At 39.9% G+C, this 19,107-nt stretch overlaps 1 protein-coding gene across 1 annotated transcript in view; it reads left to right on the top strand.

Annotated features, from left to right (window-relative positions):
• Positions 1-19,107, top strand: part of itpr1b (inositol 1,4,5-trisphosphate receptor, type 1b) — an 88,253-nt gene that overhangs the window by 25,102 nt on the left and 44,044 nt on the right. The window contains 38 exon segments of the mRNA XM_051947784.1: positions 14-174; positions 375-516; positions 606-764; positions 1,186-1,358; positions 1,805-1,830; positions 1,833-1,922; positions 2,005-2,197; positions 2,364-2,394; positions 2,396-2,549; positions 2,552-2,612; positions 2,706-2,782; positions 2,785-2,846; positions 2,945-2,975; positions 2,978-3,056; positions 3,058-3,095; positions 3,357-3,550; positions 3,629-3,659; positions 3,662-3,766; positions 3,885-3,939; positions 4,050-4,080; positions 4,082-4,163; positions 4,166-4,215; positions 4,629-4,644; positions 4,647-4,678; positions 4,681-4,754; positions 4,756-4,795; positions 4,887-4,958; positions 5,039-5,176; positions 5,303-5,428; positions 5,548-5,748; positions 5,941-6,192; positions 7,003-7,128; positions 7,321-7,449; positions 8,531-8,651; positions 8,751-8,935; positions 10,936-11,084; positions 11,725-11,836; positions 13,906-13,941. Coding sequence (XP_051803744.1) covers positions 14-174; positions 375-516; positions 606-764; positions 1,186-1,358; positions 1,805-1,830; positions 1,833-1,922; positions 2,005-2,197; positions 2,364-2,394; positions 2,396-2,549; positions 2,552-2,612; positions 2,706-2,782; positions 2,785-2,846; positions 2,945-2,975; positions 2,978-3,056; positions 3,058-3,095; positions 3,357-3,550; positions 3,629-3,659; positions 3,662-3,766; positions 3,885-3,939; positions 4,050-4,080; positions 4,082-4,163; positions 4,166-4,215; positions 4,629-4,644; positions 4,647-4,678; positions 4,681-4,754; positions 4,756-4,795; positions 4,887-4,958; positions 5,039-5,176; positions 5,303-5,428; positions 5,548-5,748; positions 5,941-6,192; positions 7,003-7,128; positions 7,321-7,449; positions 8,531-8,651; positions 8,751-8,935; positions 10,936-11,084; positions 11,725-11,836; positions 13,906-13,941 — 3,834 coding nt within the window.

Raw genomic sequence — 19,107 nt, 5'->3', positions numbered from 1 at the left:
TTTATTTTTCCAGATTGGAACATCAGGAGTAAAAGAAGACAAGGAAGCTTTTGCTATTGTCCCAGTGCCACCTGCAGAAGTGCGTGATTTAGACTTTGCTAATGATGCAAGTAAAGTGTTGGCATCCATTGCTGGCAAGCTGGAAAAGGGTACTATTACACAAAATGAGAGGAGGTATGCACAAAATCATCTATGGATTATTAAATACATTGTTACTTTTTATGCACATATTATGTATAGTTTGCTATTACTATCTGTTTGTGAATGATTGTTCCAGATGTACGAATTTTACTAAATTTCTCAAATTAATTCTGCTTTTAAGTCTTGCTGTTTAATTTTTCTACATTTTTTCCCCTCATATGTACACTCTCCAGGTTTGTGACTAAGCTCTTGGAAGATCTGGTTTTCTTTGTGGTAGACATTCCCAACAGTGGACAGGATGTTTTGGAGATCATGGTTAACAAACCGAACAGAGAAAGACAGAAACTCATGAGAGAGCAGAATATCCTCAAACAGGTAGGCCTTAAACCTCAGAGACAGGTTCTGCAATGCTATTCATTTTTAACTAAAATTTTAGGTTTTAAAATTTTCTGTTGCCTTTGCAGATCTTCAAACTTCTCCAAGCCCCTTTCACAGACAGCGGTGATGGTCCAATGCTACGACTGGAGGAGCTTGGAGACCAGCGCCACGCACCGTTTAGACATATTTGTAGGCTTTGCTACAGAGTGCTCCGCCATTCTCAGCAAGATTACAGGAAGAACCAAGTAGGTTTCCCATTAGGTAGTGTCTACAGATACGGATCCGTAGCCTGTGGGCTACGGATACGGCACTTTCCATTTGCCAGACAGATACGGACCCGTACGCGAGTCTCGGCGAGTCAAGAAGCTGCTAACCACTGCAAACTGTTGAAAGGTAAGCAAAGGTTAAGGTTAGGGTTAGTGTTAGGGTCAGGTTTAGGGTCCGTACCTGTAGTATCGATGTTACGGTCCGTACCGCTAGCGTCTACAGGGAGTCACGTGACCAGATCTCGCGTATCTGATTGGCAAATGGCAAGTGCCGTATCCACAGGCTATGGGTACGGGTCCGTACCTCTAGCAACAACCTTCACATTACAGCTGCACTCTGAACTCTTAATATTGTGGCGTTTCTTTCCAGCAACTAGCCCTTCTTTTCTGCTATTTACAGGAATACATCGCCAAACAATTCCGCTTTATGCAGAAGCAGATAGGATATGACGTGCTGGCAGAAGACACAATAACAGCTCTGCTCCACAACAACCGGAAACTGCTGGAGAAACACATCACAGCTGCTGAGATAGACACGTTTGTCACTCTAGTGAGGAAGAACCGGGAGCCGAGGTGAGGCTTACAGGAAGAGACAGGCCCTGGCTGCTATCTTAAACCTGATATAAAAGGAGCTACTCTGGCCAGTTTCAGTCAGATTTGTTTGTATAACACTCTGAAGGAATGTAAATCTATGTAAATGTATTCAAATGAGTGCAGTATGAGTATGACTGGAGCTGCTTGTGCACGACCTTGGCACTGCAGGTAATTTGCTGACATTTGGTGTGTACATTTGTGCTGAAGTCAAATACGGTTTACGACATATGACTCAGGTTGATCCAGAAGTTTGAATAATGAAGGCCTTCACATTTTGAACTGTTAGAGTACTGAGACAGGGCCATGGTCATTAGTATTTCAATATACTTTTTAATTTTTTACTTTGGTTACTTCTGTATTTAATCAAAATGTACACATGTATCTTTTTATCCAGAAATATTTAATGTATTGTCATCTGTGTCCAGGTTTCTGGACTACCTGTCAGATCTTTGTGGTCCATGAACAAATCCATCCCTGTGACGCAAGAGCTCATCTGCAACGCTGTGCTGGACTCAGCAACGCTGACATTCTCATTGAAACCAAGTGAGCTGTTCATTTTAATCAGTCATTTGAACTGACTGAGCTGAAATGAGACCTCAGAACTAACTTTCGTTCTGTTCAACAGAATTGGTTTTGTCGAGGTTTGAGGTCGAGGTGTCGGCAAATGGGGAGAATCCAGTGGAGGCAGAAGATGAAGAGGAAGTTTGGTTGTTCTGGAAAGACAACTGCAAGGAAATCCGGAGTAAGAGCGTCCGGGAGTTGGCTCAAGATGCAAAGGAGGGTCAAAAAGAAGACCAAGAGGTGGTCAGCTACTACAGGTGAGATGTCTTTGAATACATTTTTAAACAAGTTTACTTTAGACTTACGCCCTTACATATCCTGCAAACAGCAGTATGATTCATCAAAAGATATTCAAGCTTATGAATGCGTAAAGCTGTATTTTTATAAATAGAAATAATTCCAAACTTGCATATTTCCTCCCAGGTGCCAGTTGAACCTCTTTGCCGGATGTGTCTGGACGTCAGTATCTGGCCATAAACAAGATTTCCGGTCAGCTGGATGTCGACTTGATCCTCCGCTGTATGTCGATGAGGACTTGCCTTTTGACCTTGCGAGCTTCTTTCTGCCGTCTGATGCTGCACATGCATGTGGATCGTGACCCTCAGGAGCAGTCACACCTGTGAAATATGCTCGTCCTGTGGTCTGAGATTCCTCTAAAATCGCTATTGATGAGTGAGTTTATGTCATGAATCCTTTTAATTGAGTTGTATAAGTTTTCTAAAGGCGCCACAGAAATTCAGATGTGATTCTCCTCTAATTATCCAGCTATGACAACGATGGAACCACTCGAGATGAGATTAAAGAGCGTTTCTGCCTCACCATGGACTTTGTGGAGAACTACCTGAGGAGGTGGTGTCGCAGAATATTCCCTTCTCTGACAAGGAGAAAAACAAACTCACCTTTGAGGTAATGAATCTTTATGCATGGTATGATGAAGATAACAGCTTAGAAGTTACATTGGTTTATTCAATTCTAAATCTTGAACTGAAATTTTTTGGTTGCAGGTTGTGAATCTGGCAAGGAACCTCATTTACTTTGGTTCTACAACTTTAGTGACCTGCTTCGGCTGACAAAGATCTTACTGAACATTTTAGACTGTGTGCATGTCAACACCATTATCCATCAATAAGATAGAGAAGGAAGAAGAAACCAAAGGTAGGCATCCAGTCACTGAAATTAACTTGCTTTACTATACATTGGGGAATCATTTTCCTTTAATCTGAAACTTTTCTTGGCAGGAACACATTAGTAGTTATTTAGAGAAAAAGCACAATGCACAATCACAACTAAACATTTTAAAATTTGAAATGATTTTCTAACTGTCTTTGTAAAAGAAAATAAGTTCATTTCATACTAATATTGCTCATTTCTGTAGATCTGAGTGTTACCCGTTGGTTGTTTCTGCATGCACTCCAGCTGGCAGTAATGTGATGAAGTCCATCCATGGAGTTGGGGAGCTGATGACCCAGGTGGTGCTGCGAGGAGGTGGCTTGCTGCCTGCCACACCAACTCATGAGCCTGAGGGAGATGTGGTTAAAACTCAGATTGAACCGGAGAGAGAAGACATTATGGTCATGGACACAAAGCTGAAAGTTATCGAGATTCTGCAGGTAGGGCATCAGAAAGCTAGTTCTTCCTTGAAGCCTGACACTCAGTCCCTTCTGTAACTTTTTATTCTTTCTCCTCAGTTCATTTTGAATGTACGGCTGGACTACAGGATACCTGCCTACTCTGCATTTTCAAACGTGAGTTTGATGAAAACAACCCACAGGGAGACAGTCCTTCCAGTCAGAATGGAAGCAATAATATTACAAGTCAGATGCCAGGTATGAAACCACACAATTCAATAATAACGTGTGAAATGTGTCATTATTTACATTTTGTAACCTATGCAGGATAAGTCTGACTTATTTAAACTTCATATTTCTTAAATTGTTATTTTAGGCAACTTTGACTTTGAGAACATTGAGGAACAGGCAGAGGGGATCTTTGGAGGAAGGTAAGTCCATAAATGTATAACTTTTCAAAGCTTTTCTATTTGGCTGTTGATACCTTGAAGCAGGTTAACATTATAATATAGAAAAACTGAGGTAAAGTGCTTTTGTTTAGTGGGAGGAACACTCCACTGAACCTGGATGACCCATGGCGGTCGCACCTTCCTGAGGGTCCTGCTGCACCTGACTATGCATGATTATCCACCACTCGTGTCTGGAGCACTTCACCTGCTTTCAGGCACTTCAGCCAGAGGCAGGAGGTCCTCATGGCCTTCAAACAAGTAAGGAATACCACATTATCATTTAATATCTGACCACACATGCATCTAGGATAATACGATACTGTAGCAACATATAATGACTAACTCATGGATTTCTGAAAATAAACTTAAGCTAAAGCAAAATGCCTTTATGCTGCCCAGTGCTTGAATTGGTTGCCCTTAGAAATGAGATGTTCCTCAATAGTAGCCATTTTTAAGACTAAGGTAAAGACTGTCCTTTTATTCAGTTTGTATGAAATGGGCCACTTTTAAGTATTCTGTAATTTCTGATTTAAATCTGTCTGTACTTTTTCTTTCATTTTATTCAGATTTCTTTCTTTGCATTTGCATTTTGAAATGCCTCCCTATGTCAAATGTGCAATACAGATAAGCTTGCTTGCTCATGAATACTGCCATCCTTCACCTAAATGTAGGTCCAGCTGCTGGTTACAGTCAGGATGTTGATAACTACAAGCAGATCCAAGTCAGATTCTGGACCAGCTGCGTTCTATTGTGGAGAAGTCTGAGCTTTGGGTTTACAAGAGCAAGGAGAAGATTGGATGATGGAGATGGGCCTTCAGAGTCTGACAACAAAAAGAAGGTATGCTGAAAGTTTGGTGTACTGACAAGAAGAAATGTGTCTAAGATGCAACGTGATGCAATTTAAATGTCTCATCCTTGCTGTTTTACAGGGAGATTCACTTGGTTCAGACAAAAAGAAGACTGAAAGTACCAGCAGTTACAACTACAGAGTGGTTAAAGAGGTATACCTGTTTGGATTTAAATATTTGTTTCATGTCTGTGACTTAATGCTTGTTATAGAAATCCTTCTGTTTGTGTTCAGATCTTGCTGCGCCTCAGTAAACTGTGCGTTCAGGAGGGAAGTTCAGGAAAGAAGAGCAAGAAACAGCAACAGAGGCTGCTGAGGAACATGGGAGCTCACAGTGTGGTGCTGGAACTACTACAGATCCCCTATGAGAAGGTGCAACACTCAAACCGAATCTTATATTGCTTGTATAATAATTAGGAGGCTTAAAGATCTGCATAGATTCTGCTCGTTTGCAGTTGCCCATTGTAATTTAACAGAAATCTGTATCATCTGTATCAGGGTGAAGATGTTCGAATGCAGGAGATCATGAAGTTGGCTCATGAGTTTCTGCAGAATTTCTGTGCAGGGAACCAACAGAACCAAGCTCTTCTCCACAAGCATATCAACTTATTTCTTAACCCAGGGGTGAGTATCTCCGGCATCCCACGGTTACCTCGAGGGACTGATTTCTATGAATCAAGAGTTGAATTTCCAAACTACCATTCTTGGGAAAATTAATCTCCCCTTCCTTTTTTCTCACTCAGATCCTGGAGGCAGTCACCATGCAGCACATCTTCATGAATAACTTCCAGCTGTGCAGTGAGATCAACGAACGTGTAGTTCAGCACTTTGTCCACTGTACCGAGACACACGGTCGTCATGTCCAGTATCTGAAGTTTCTGCAGACTATTGTCAAGGCTGAGAACAAGTTCATCAAGAAGTGTCAGGACATTGTCATGGCAGAGGTCTGTTCTGTGAGCTTTAGTTAAATTAGTAATGATAGTAACACTTCACAGAGGAGACAGTGATTCCAATTAAAACAGGAAGACAAAGTGTTCATAATATTGATAATCGATAAATCAGTGGTGATTCTAAGCAAACTGTACTTACAAGAACTTTCAGTAATAAAACTGTACATGCCACTGTTTCCCACTCAGCTGGTAAACTCAGGCGAGGATGTCCTGGTCTTCTACAACGATCGTGCCTCCTTCCAGACCCTCGTCCAGATGATGCGTTCAGAGCGGGATCGTATGGATGAAAATAGCCCTCTAATGTACCACATCCACCTGGTTGAACTGCTAGCTGTCTGCACTGAGGGCAAGAACGTCTACACTGAGATAAAGTGCAACTCACTGTTACCGCTGGATGATATTGTGCGGGTCGTGACTCATGAGGACTGTATTCCTGAGGTGTGAATGGGTTTTTCTGTTTTCTATTTTATTGTAAAGCGTGTTGATATTCTAGATGAATTCAGGTTTGTCGTGTACTGAAACTAACTGACATGAAACTGGTCAAATGCAGTGAAAGTTGAGGGTGCGTCAGACTTGATGCCACTTTGCTAAGATCAGATAATTTAAGGTAATCCTTTATTTATCCCACTGCAGGAAAATTTGCAGTGTTTCAGCAGCAAAAATAGTGCTTAAGGAATGTAGTACAAAAATATTTATATACATAAGAACTAGTTCTAAAAATACCATTATTGCACATATCAGTGATAATGCATGGATTGTTTGATGAATAGAAATACTGAGAGTATTTGTAATGCACCGATAGTGCCTAAGTAGAAAACTGACAGTATAGCCAATTTTCTCGTATGTGAAGAAAAACAGATGTTTCACCTGTTTATTGCAAAATATTTAGATTGTAAACAGAATTTCAGTGAGTGGTTAACTGGGAGCAGCGCTGGTTGTAGAGTCTGACGGCACTGTAGGCCTGCATGAAGCCATTGGATGAAAATACGTCATTGGATAAGTAGAAATTTCCTGCCTCATGTATTTTTTTAAAACAAGAAACCAAAGAGGAGCTTAAGAACGACAAACAACATTGTAGATCATTGAGGAGAGCTGTACTGGATGACAGTATAGTTTTACTTGTTAAGATCATCCCTGTTTTCACTTTTACTTTTCCACAGGATTGGACATAAATTCTTTTAAACTGCCATGATTGCCAGCCCATTTCTAGTAAATGTGGCTTATTAAATTTTTTTGGGACTTTAACAGGTGAAGGTTGCCTATATCAACTTCCTAAACCACTGTTATGTGGACACAGAGGTGGAGATGAAGGAGATTTATACTTCCAACCACATGTGGAAGCTGTTTGAGAACTTCCTGGTGGACATTTGTAGGGTAAGCCACAATGTATCCAACAAGTGACTGATCAGTTGATGGAAAATGCTGTTCTGCTTTGTACTGGGTCATGTATTCAGAGGATTTTGTCAACCCAGCATGCAGTGAACACACACTACCTGTCGCCCACATGCAGGAAGTGTGAGCCAGTGGCTGTGCGTCATGCTAATGGCTTCTTTGTCCTTCTTTTAGGTGTGCAACAACACCAGCGACAGGAAGCATGCAGATACCATGCTGGAGCGTTATGTAACCGAGACAGTCATGAGCATTGTCACATGTTTCTTCAGCTCTCCTTTCTCTGACCAGAGCACAAGTCTGCAGGTAATGATGACTAGCTATTGAAATGCATGTTACAATCAGGCTTGCAATTGTGATTTCTTTGTATAGTCTATCAATCACGTGTATTCTCAAGTTTATCAGTTTTTAAAAAGGAAAGCTTCTCGTGTCCACACACACACACACACACGTATACTATAAAATATGACATTCTTCCCTTTGCATAGATGGCTCGTCACATGTATGTAAGTAATAGTGACTCTCCCTCAAATGTTGTTTTCCATCCTTTGGGTGTGTTCCTTATCAACAGAGTCCAAATGTTAAGAAGTATTGACTGTGTGGGTTTTCACATTTTCATAGCTTAGTCAGCACACAGACTCTGTTCTTCCCAGATCTGTGGGTGTGTTGCACAATGTCTTTTGCTGGGACGCGGTGCAGATGATGCACTGATGCAATGTGGTCACTCCGTTTCCTAGACCTCGTTGTAGCCGTGTCTCGTCGCCCACGACTTTCCCAATAAATCATGACCGCTACCCTCTATAGATTTCAAAACCCTCTCTACAGTTACTTTGTGTTTTTGAATTATTTACAGCTGCCCCCCTTGATACCCTGCTGTCTGTGTTGTGGAGCTGTTTCCAATTGGTTTTAGTAGAAATAGTTGATTTCCCATTATGTAATTGTTTCTGAGAATATTCTTTGCTGAGGTTTTACCGATGCATGATGACACTGCAACCCTTTGCTTTTTCTCTTGAAACAGGCAACCATTTTTGGAAAGATAACTGAGGTATTTATTGTACTTTAGGGCTGTGGCCGGATAGAGCTCAGTTGTACTCACTGTTGAGCACTGGTTTGGTGTGTGGTATTGGGAGTGCATCTGATGATGAACAGCTGGTTTACTAGGCCTGAAGCTGTTAACCCTCCCACCATAGAGACCATAGTATCCTCTCAACGTCATGTGTACCATTAATGAATGCCACCTAGTCAGGGAACACAATAGGCACTCTGTTGGTTACTGAATAATATTTCAATTTTCAGCTCAATCTGTCTAATAAAGTATGTGTAATCCTTTTCGCCTTTATCCTCTTCATTAAGCTCTTGTGTTTAATTTTCTTTTACTGTCTTGCAGACTCGTCAGCCAGTATTTGTCCAACTGCTTCAGGGAGTATTTAGGGTTTACCATTGTAACTGGCTTAACCCTGTTCAGAAGGCATCAGTTGAGGCTTGCATTAAAGTCCTCTCAGACGTGGGTAAGATATTAAACTACGGAACACCAGCCACCAATTTCGGGACATTAAAAGGACATTGTGGCACATTTTACATCGACTTTCTGTGTCTCCTCTGTCTAGCTAAGAGCAGAGCAATTGCCATCCCTGTGGACCTAGACAGTCAGGTGAACAACTTGTTCGTAAAGTCCAATAATGTTGTGCAGAAGAGCATCCTCAGCTGGAGACTATCTGCTAAGAACACCTCCAGACGAGACTCTGGCTTGACTACCTCAAAAGACTACAGAAACATCATTGAGCGGCTACAGGTCAGTACAACAGAGTCAGTAAGTAAACGCAACAAAAGCTGACAAAACCAAAAATACCGGTTAGATTTGAATGATTGAAAGGCAGCTGTAAATGTTAATAAAAATGCTGTTGGTTCAGTTAATTGTTTGTTTTTTGTGTGTACTGTAATTCTCTGTCACCTGTGTGTATAAAGAAGGCCAGTTTATGATGAAGAACAGAAGGCGGTAATGGATTTTATATCATCCATAAACCTCACATCTGATAGCAGAGTGGTGCAGGACATCAGTTTCTTTCAGTGGTGGTAAGACCGTGTGCCATAGTCAATCTGGCAGAGAGGAAATGGACTAAAGAAGGTGCAAATACCATGAATTGCTAAACTTGCAATGGCCCAGGCAGTTTTTATTGTTTTTCAACTGGCTTGCTTAGATAAATGGCTGACTGCTAGCCTTTGTTTATGCTAAATGAGCATTTGTATTTAGCCATGCAATTACATACATCTTTAAAAAATAATTATGTTTTCCAGTTGCATTAGGTTTGCTTTTATGGCATAATTAGTGTTTGACTCAAATGAGAAGCACTTAAAAATAATCAAATTTTCCTCAAGTTAAATCGATTTGCAAAAACCTAATTGCATTAGTGATAGTAGGATTCGACAGTGTTACTCTTATTATTTCACCTCATGTTTGTGAATGGGTCGGCATGTTTTTCCTCCTTGGCCACTTCATTCAGTCTGATTATTCTGTTGCCATCAAAGCAACAGTTGCCTGAAGGTTTTCCTACCTGATTGGCTGGTCTTTTAATTCTTAACCACATTTTTCACCTCTCAGGCAGCTGGAGAGCAGCACTTTATTTCCGACTCTTGTCTGGGCTTGTTGTGGTAGAAAATATGTTTAGAGAAAGCTCCGTCTACCATTACATCTATATGAATCTATCACGAGTGAATATTTAGGTCATTAACAGTTGGCAATATGCCAAGTGTGACCTAATGCTTTCAGTAACTGTACAGTAAACAAAATACTGCAGAAGTGATTTCTAATAGGAAAAGAAGACTTAAGCTGTTACGCCCTATTCTCTTGTAACTTGTGACTCAGTGTTCACTGGAAGTCTGAAAATTTACTCACATGGCTGGTTCAGCTCAGCTGTTATCTCTACTTACAGTATAAAGCACTGTCAAGGTCAGATGAAGAACTTCATCCTATTTTGAAGGAGATAAGCATTTCCAGTTAGTAAACCAATCTATGATAAAACTGCCAAAGTTTTCCAAGGTTGTTTTAATTACTGACCCATTCCCAGAGAAATGTGAGTGGTGCTCAAAATGATTTCCTTCCCACTTATTCTTGGCTTTATTTCGGGAATAGAATTTCTCAGGCTGCGTGATTCAATGTCTATTGTTGTCTCTTATGTTTTTTCACCTCTAAAGAACCCCTTTTGGCCAGCCACTCACTGTACAGCCCACACAGTTCTGCAATAACCACCACACTGGCAGGCTTTATGATGCTACTTCACTTATTTGCATTGTCACCAGATATGACAGGAAGTTCATATAGTAAAACGACATGATGTTGCATCATACATATAGTTTCATTTGGTTATGTGTCTAATGCACTGGTTCTGTCTACTTCAGTTCCTCTAACATTAATCCCATAAAACAGCCTTTACAATATTTTGAGATTGACTGCAACTGGATGTCTTCGATTATAGAATTTGGATGCATGTACAGCAGATTATGATAAATATAGGAGTAAAAGTAATCATTTAACTCTACAGGACAGTCTAGCCTATGTGACATACGCTAGAACTTCCAGTAATCTCCTGTACTAGTGTTACTAAACTCTAAATAGTTTCTTAATCATGTGAAAATATCTGATAGGTATATGTCCTACGCTTTTGATTTTTTCAGTGGATTCAGTCATTCATCTGCTTTTTTGATATTTATTTATTTTTGAAAGTAAGTCTGTGAAATCTTGAAAGAACAATCTTCAGCCTTCCCATCCTCTGCTTTTGTCACTTTGCTCGTTAGGACATAGTGTCTGCGCTGGAGGACCGTCTGAGGCCGCTGGTCCAAGCTGAGCTCTCTGTGCTGGTTGATGTCCTGCATCGTCCGGAGTTGCTTTTCCCTGAAAACACAGACGCTCGCAAGAAATGTGAAAGTGGAGGATTCATATCAAGGTGAGTCTAAACTTGCACACAAAGGTGGGTTAGGGATTTTCCTGAACACATAAATTGCTTCTTTTATTATTCTCTCTGCCCCTGTGTCATAGCTGGGACTTAGGGAGTTTTTTATCCAGAAAAATATGCACACCTAGACACACACATACACGACCACATATTTATATATATATATATATATATATATATATATATATATATATATATACGTATTTATTTAATGCTATGTTGTGCTTGGAATGAGCCCAGGTTGGATTACAGATAGTCTGACGGGACACAGACACATTGTTAATGCACAGCTTATCCTACAATTTAAAATTGTCGCTGTGGAGTACAATAGTAGCACATTAAACATCTACAATTGTGTGTTGTGGCGAAATACCACAGTGCTGAACAACTTTTTTGTTTTCATTCATGTCCAAGACACTAAAATATGCAATCGGACTCCTGCACTTCCAAATCTGTTGTTTTAGGCTAAAAGACTCATCACAGTATGGTGAATATCTGCTAAAATACTTTGCTGTGATTGTAACAGGACTTGAGGTGTATTCAGTTGTGGAGGTAGTGGGGGTTTGAGAACTGCAGCTTTTATGTGGATGTACTCACTTTTTCCTCTTCTTCCTTTTTCCTCTTCGACCAGACTGATCAAACACACCAAGCAGTTGCTGGAGGAGAACGAGGAGCGCCTGTGCATCAAAGTGCTGCAGACACTGAGGGAAATGATGACAAAAGACAGGGGCTATGGGGAGAAGGTATGTACCTTCTGTGTTCCACTTTCTCGTCATCTGTTTGTAGCTGTGCCCAAGATTCACCCACACATGAGTTGAAACAAGTTAAAATGCTTTCATTTATCTCAGGATATACTGTTCCTGTCCCACTGCACCAAACTTACTGGAAGACAAGAGATCAAAAAGGAATAATATAAGAAACTTGGTTGTCTCTGGTGCTTGTATAGCACACTCAAAGGAAATAATCCATATGTTTGTCATCAAGTCTTTCATATGAAATTGCAGGAGTCTCAGCAGTTTGTGAATGCTATCATTTTGCCTAGTTTTAATGGATTTGTAGGGTTTTTGAAACTCTTAGATTCCCTCATTGCTTTCTTCCCAAAATACTTGAGCAAACAATACATCTAAAAGATTAACATTATTAACATCGTGCATCATCCAGCACTGTCATTCATTTTACACACCATTCAGTAGCTGTCAATGATCTGTTAAACTAATTTCTAACTGTCTAACGTCTGCTTTTCTGGGAAACGCTATAAGATTTTGTTTGTGATTCGCTGGTTGACAGTGTGCTTCAAAGTTACCTTGTGGAGTTTGTGACCACTATATGGGACTGTTTCTGTGAGCACTAGGTTCTCATTGTGTTTGTGTTGCACATACATCCACAAGGAAGCAGCTACATTATAGACTACAACGCTCCATCAACACATAACATGTGTGACTGCTGCTACTGCAGGGATGTTAGTTCAGTTCTTCAGAGATGGTACTCATGTTTTAGCCATTTGTGCTATTGATCACAGGTGGAAGGCGAGTGCGGGATCACATCTCATCATTTTACTAGTAACTCCTGCAGCTTGGTCAGGGCAGCTGTGGGAACCAGGAAAAACATAAAATAAATCGGCCTTTATGTTTTGACTCCAGTTGCTGATTGGAAGGCACTTCAACAAATAAAAGATTATTATCCACATGTGGTGAGTTCAAAACCAGGGAACTTAGTTTTTGTTCTGCTTTACAGACAAAAATGCGGAATGGTCGATAACTGTGACAAACACAGAAAGCACTTCTCACTTCATTTATAGAGGTAGAATATTTTAGAGCGTTTGCTTTCAGGCCAAATTCAGTCCACATAGTCAATATAATGTAAAGTCTAACTCAATAATTCAATAGGAGAGCAAAAATGTGTCTTTAATGGTTTTTGTTGGTATATTCCAGCTGCTTTATTACTTTATCGGTCTGTTTTGCATATTACCACAGATTCAGCCCACTTTAAAATGAGTTTCACATGTTTGTCTGTTTTTACAGAAGTTCAGAAAAGGGTTGTTGTAAAGTTAAGTGGAGGTTGACAGATGCTTGTATTCTATCTTCAACTTGATGTATATTTCTTGTAAGAGAATCCACCTGCATGGACTGACTGGATGTTTTATCCTTTAGCAACCTCAAATCACAAAAGATGATTTTTTTTTTAATTAATCAGCTGAATTGTGTAGTAAGTTTTATAAGTCACATATGAGATTTAAAATATATGAATGTGTATGTTTGTTGCAAATCATTTTAGGTTAAAGATGTGTTGAGGCTCTGATCACTAAACCTACACAAGTGAGAAAGGCACTATTGAAGAAGGCTATAAAGATAAGATTTATATGATTCCATGTCTGAGATATTATACTGTGTATTTTACGACTTTTGATTCAGCTTTAGGCAAAGTGAAAACCTCTGATCTCATGGAGTTCACTCACAGAACTCCTCAGCTAGTGTTTGACAGAAGGCATTAATAAATATGTGCAAAGCTAAACAAAGAAAGGCAAAAAACTTCTCATAACACTAACTCTTTCTGTTGATCCGACAAGCTTAATATCATCAGTGCTTCAGTGTTCTAAAACAATGAAACATGATGGTGCAGGTTTGTTTCTACTATGATGCCTTCCTTCTGTTTTTGAGCTTTTACATTCTGTCCTTCCACTGTTTTTTCACTAACTTGCTGCGTGTGTGAGAGTTTGCAACGAGCTTAACATTTGCACACTTGACATGACGGAGCTTTAACTCACTAATCTGCCTCTACTAACTCTCTGCCCCTTATACTTCTTCTCTTGCAGCTGATTGCCTTTGATGATGAAATGGATGTGGCTGAGGTTGATCATTTTACTTACTATTGTGATGTCCATTTGATTTGTCTCCCACTAACAACGTAGACGTGCTTGTGCTCCAAGTAGACCTTCTAGCAGCAAAATCCCATCTGTGTCGGCAGCTTAATCCATGCTGTGTTTAGAGATGTCCATGTAGAAATGTAGCATACTGCTAACATGTCTAGCTCACATTATGCAAAATGCTTGTCTGTTGTGCCTGTACATGGTGGTGTATGTATTTGCTGGAGTGTGTTGGAGTTCACTTTTTTACCAAACGAGGTTTAAGAAGAAATGCACAGTCCTGAGTGATTGTAGGTGATTTTCGACGTATCACTGTTACTGCTTTTATTGGCTCCATTTGACAGCTGTGCAACTTGACTATAACAGCAGTTTTAGGCAGCTGAAGCCTTTTCTCACTGTCTGTGTGGGTTCCTAGTGTACCAATTCTGTGAAAGGGGGATTATTAGTAGTTTTTATCTAAACTCAAACACATATTTTTCATACTAGAAAAATCTCTTGTAATCTTTTCTTTTTAAAATTGACATTCATTGTCTGTTCATATTTGCACCCCTCTCAGCCATCTAATTTTCTGTATTCTAACTGTCTTGATCTGAATCTGATATGGACAAATACAGATGAATGAAATTGCAGGAGGAGAAAACAACCAAACAGGGGGGTCATTGAATGAGGAGGCTGTGTACACTGAATGACCAGAAAAAACAGAATCCAATATGTTTAAATTATTGTTTCTACCAAGTAACACCCATGTTTGAGGCTTTTATCCTGGATGTTGTGACACTGGATTGCATTTATATGTAATCGCACACGTTCTGTATAAAGCTGAGAACTGTATAACACAGGGCTTCACAATATATTGGCATCATCTCTATAGTCACAGTAAATGTAATGTGAAGAAAAGCAACTTAACTCAAATACATCTTGCTATAATTTTATTTACTGCTTGATATAAAAAAACAACTCATACAGTTCTTATTTTTTTAAGAGACTCTTTGACAAAACTAAATTTACTCAGACTAAAGGATGCTCAGATTGACAGCTTCACTTAAAAGACAAAGTTTGTTGATTTACAGACAGTGAAATGAGCGAGGAACAGAAGAAAAACACCGGAACTGAAGAGTTGGTCTCAAAAGAAATGCAACATCGGAAATATTTCAGCCGCAGAAAAGGTGTTATTCTGCCAGAAGCACCTTGCAGTTGTTGCCAAAGCAAAGCAACGTGGCTGGTTTGTTTGACTATTTAAAGGCATTAGAGGAGATTTAATTTCCTACGACTTTGAACGTAGCATGCGCATGCGCACATACAACCTCTCCCTCACCCCCCTCTAACCTCCCCCCTCTTAACATTTACGAAGAAACGCCCCCCTCCAGAAACTTGCGTAGGACTCGTGAAGTTGTCTTTTACGGCTGGGTCCCCTGGATCTTTATCTGCCATTATGTAAAAAAAAAGATGAGCAAAACAAGTCGCCAGCTAACTACGAAGCTATACCAAAGCAACACATACAGAAAAAACGTAAGTCCAAGGCGTACGTAATCTACGTAACTAGGCCTGAGCCGGAAGATTTTTGATTGACAGGAAAGGGAGCAAACCAAACGCCTCGGTCCGAGCGCGTTGATTGGCTGATGTTTTTCAGGTCCTGCCATGTCCACAGTTATTTTTGGTTTTTTTTTGTTTTTTTCCACTAAAGTCCACTAAAGGTCAGTATATTCATTTTATGTGAATCAGACAAATTTAAAAAAAAACAACCATCCTCCATAATACCGTTAAATCAGTGCTTCAAAATCACCACAAATGCGGTTATTCAAGTTATCTGGGGAATATTCTGGTATTTTTACATCTCAATATGTACTGCAGAAGAACAGTTTTTCCAATATCATGCAGCCTAATTAGATATTTTATCTTTAATATATTTAATTAGATTGGCACACATTCCGGATATTACATTTCTTTCTCTTTAATTTAGTCCAGAAGTAGTTAGAATTTTATGATCAGAATAAATACAAAGGATGTGTTCTCTGTGTCTCCACTGGTGCAGTGGTGGTCCAACTCCACAACCATACAAAGTCAACACACAGACAGCTAAGTAGGCTCCATAAAAACTGGACAAGGTATTTATTTAGGTTATTGTGTTACACTGCGTTACATCATAGAGCTCTTTCTATGTTTCCGGTCGCTCAGTCTGCATGTCCCCCAATGATGGATGGTGGCAAGGGAGCATATTTTCACTCTAAGCCTTTTGCTACCATTAGAGCAGGTGTGAGTGTATATATAGCTGGGGATACTCCATCTAACGGGCTCTTTACACGGGGTTGAACTGTGTGTGGCGGTCCTGACTTGTGGCCTTTAAAGAAGAGGACAAAACAGGCTTCTCCTTTCTGTTAACGACTGACAGTCACAGGGATTCTGAGTGTCTTTACAGTTACGCCTGTTTCAAATGCCACTCCTGACTAATATTATGGGAAAGGCCAAATCTATAGCTTGTGAGGGATTTTGTTTATGAAGCATTTAGCTTATCTCTAATGTTTTTTTTTTTAAGTGTGTTCTGCAGGATATTTTTTTAACAGACAATTCTTATAACTACTGGTGGATTTTGTCTTTGTAGTTTCCTATCAACAGATCCAAATATCTTCCAACATCCCCGAATCTTTTATAGTCAAAAAGTCCAGGCTTTTGTTTCCTCTTCTCATGAACTGTTACAGCTTTCTTTATTCATGCCAGATGTCTGTCCACCCACCTGTAGCTCTCTGAAGTCAGCTGCTCATCTTTTGACCGTTTCTAGAAGGCAAGAACACGTTATCCTCAGTCTTGGCTCTAATCACAGCTGTGTGTGACTTTTACGATCAGTTTCAAAACTTTATTGATACATTTAAAGGTACCATATGGTTTGGCTTCCTTATGTGCCATAGCATGGCATGAAAGTTTTCCAGAGTCTTTTGGCTGTTTTAGTAACTCATTTTATTACCACTGTAATAAACACCTTGAGTCTGGGTTAATGTGACTGATTCATTTTAAAATTAAAACTTACATTAATCAAGAATATGTTTTTATACCTAGGTCAAGTCATGGCATTTTTACTTTTTAAAGCTTTGCTTTTCTTTTTAAATGATCTATTTTTCCTTGTCTTAATGTGTGTGTTTTTTTTTTACATTTGTAAAACACTTTGTTGCTTTATTTAGTAATGAATCTACAAATTCATGTAAAAAAACTGACACAACAATCTTAACTTATGGCAAAATTTGTTATTTTTTGTGGAACCATATCAAAAAGTCTTCATCAGGACTTCTAATCCATGTTTTCAGTAGTCTCACATTGACTGCACAGCATTATCATTTAGCTATATTAATTCAGGTAAAAACCACTGGATTGTTTGTATTTCTTTAAACCAGTCAAAGTCATCTTAGGTCCTGCTAAGCCCAGGACGCAGAGATGGTACCGTCTTAAAATACTGGCAAGGGAGCTGTTTTGGTGAAACATTTACACAGGAGGTTAACACTGTCATTAGAAAAATTAATTCACTGACAAAGAGCTACCAGGGTTGCCTTACTACATGATCTAAATTCTTAGCTAAACTTGAAGCTTAGTTGTAGTTGCCCAGAGTGAAAGGGTTTTGAAAAAACTAGAATGTGAATTTGTGGAAAGGGAAGAAAAAGTCACATTCAAAGTGCTTCCAATAGCAAACTTATACCCAAAATCTACATCTAGTGAATCAAACTATGTTATTAGTAATAAAAAAAAAGTTGATTCTTGACTGTGAATAAAGGTTTGATAAACGAGTGAAAACTCAACATCCAGTTTTTGGCTTGTTTCTGTGGCTTTTTTTATAGATAATAGTGAGTTCAGATGTCAGTAGACAGGAACTTGCCCCTGTCATGGGATCTCATATTAAATATTTGACCTACTTGGTAGCTTCTCTCAAAGTCCTTAAGTTGATCAAAAGTGAAACTGCACATCGCAAGAGAAGACGAATCTGTTCCAGCAGGAAAAAAACACTGAGGGGGGAAAAACAGGCCAGTGATACAATAGTCACTTAATAAAGAATGTGGTGAGTGCAGGGGAAGTGAATAAGATGATGGGCGGGGAAATGGAGAAATTGTCGGAAAGGGTCTTTCCAGAGTTACCAGGAAGCTTCATGCTCTCAGTTTCTCTGTTGTGTCTCTGTTTTATTTTCCCTCTTTCCCTCCCTCCTCGTGCACGCCGCTTGGTACTGAAGCAATGGAAATCCCCGGCTTCCACAAAAACGAGGCTGTTCTCACAGAGCAGCACTTTGTCTCATCAGCTCCTCCCTTATGCACTATCTTAAGAATGTGCACATACTCCCTTCACCCACCAGCACATGCTGCGTGTCACTCACTCATGCACACACTTCACATTAACAGTAGCATGCAGCGCCCTGGCCGAAGGCGGGCAGCACCGTCTGTGGATATTCAGACGAATGGCAGGAAGATCAGGCAGGCCAAAACCCCAACTTCCCCTCTGCAGCAGCAAGATAAACTGCCATTATAGCGGTTATGTAACCCAAGTGTTTAGCCTGCTGCTGCTCCCTGACCTACCCCGACACCCCTCCAAAAAAACACTCACCCAAAGATCTCTGGGAATGAGCGCGGCTGTCAGTTTCACTACTGTCTGACAGACTCCACCGTGCTTCTTGTTGCTGCATGCCCAGTCTGTGGGCTGGATTTTGCATATCCAGTGAGGGTGATGAGAGAGCGGGATAAAGTGGAATGACTTTTCAGCCATTAGCAAGAGGTTATCTCACTCTGCCAGAAATAGAAACGTGATAAAATGCAAGGCGGGGGAAAACAAGACTAGACCAGCCTGCTAGACTCATTGTCAGGCCTGATCATATCATGCTTCATGTGTTTGTGTTTCCTTTACGTGTCTTTGATTGAGATGATGTCTGTCTTATTCTGGTTCACCAAGTATGTAACATATATGTGAAGTGAAGGTTATATAAGGGGAAAATTCTCTGCAAGAAGAGCGTGCAGATCTCTCTGTGTGCACTTGTTTATCAAGTTTTGTGCTGTTTCAGCCCATCATAGTCTTTTCATTATCCCGACCAATTACTCTTTGTTTACTTTGAGCTTTCTAGATTACTGTTTCCTCCATTTGGGGGGCATTTTTCTCACCACATCTCTGTCAGTCCTTTCGCAAACA

This window comes from Acanthochromis polyacanthus, chromosome 5 (assembly GCF_021347895.1).
Source record: "Acanthochromis polyacanthus isolate Apoly-LR-REF ecotype Palm Island chromosome 5, KAUST_Apoly_ChrSc, whole genome shotgun sequence".
NCBI classification, from domain to species: domain Eukaryota; kingdom Metazoa; phylum Chordata; class Actinopteri; family Pomacentridae; genus Acanthochromis; species Acanthochromis polyacanthus.
Note: the sequence above shows the minus strand (reverse complement) of the source record. Positions and strands in the feature narration are given on the sequence as shown.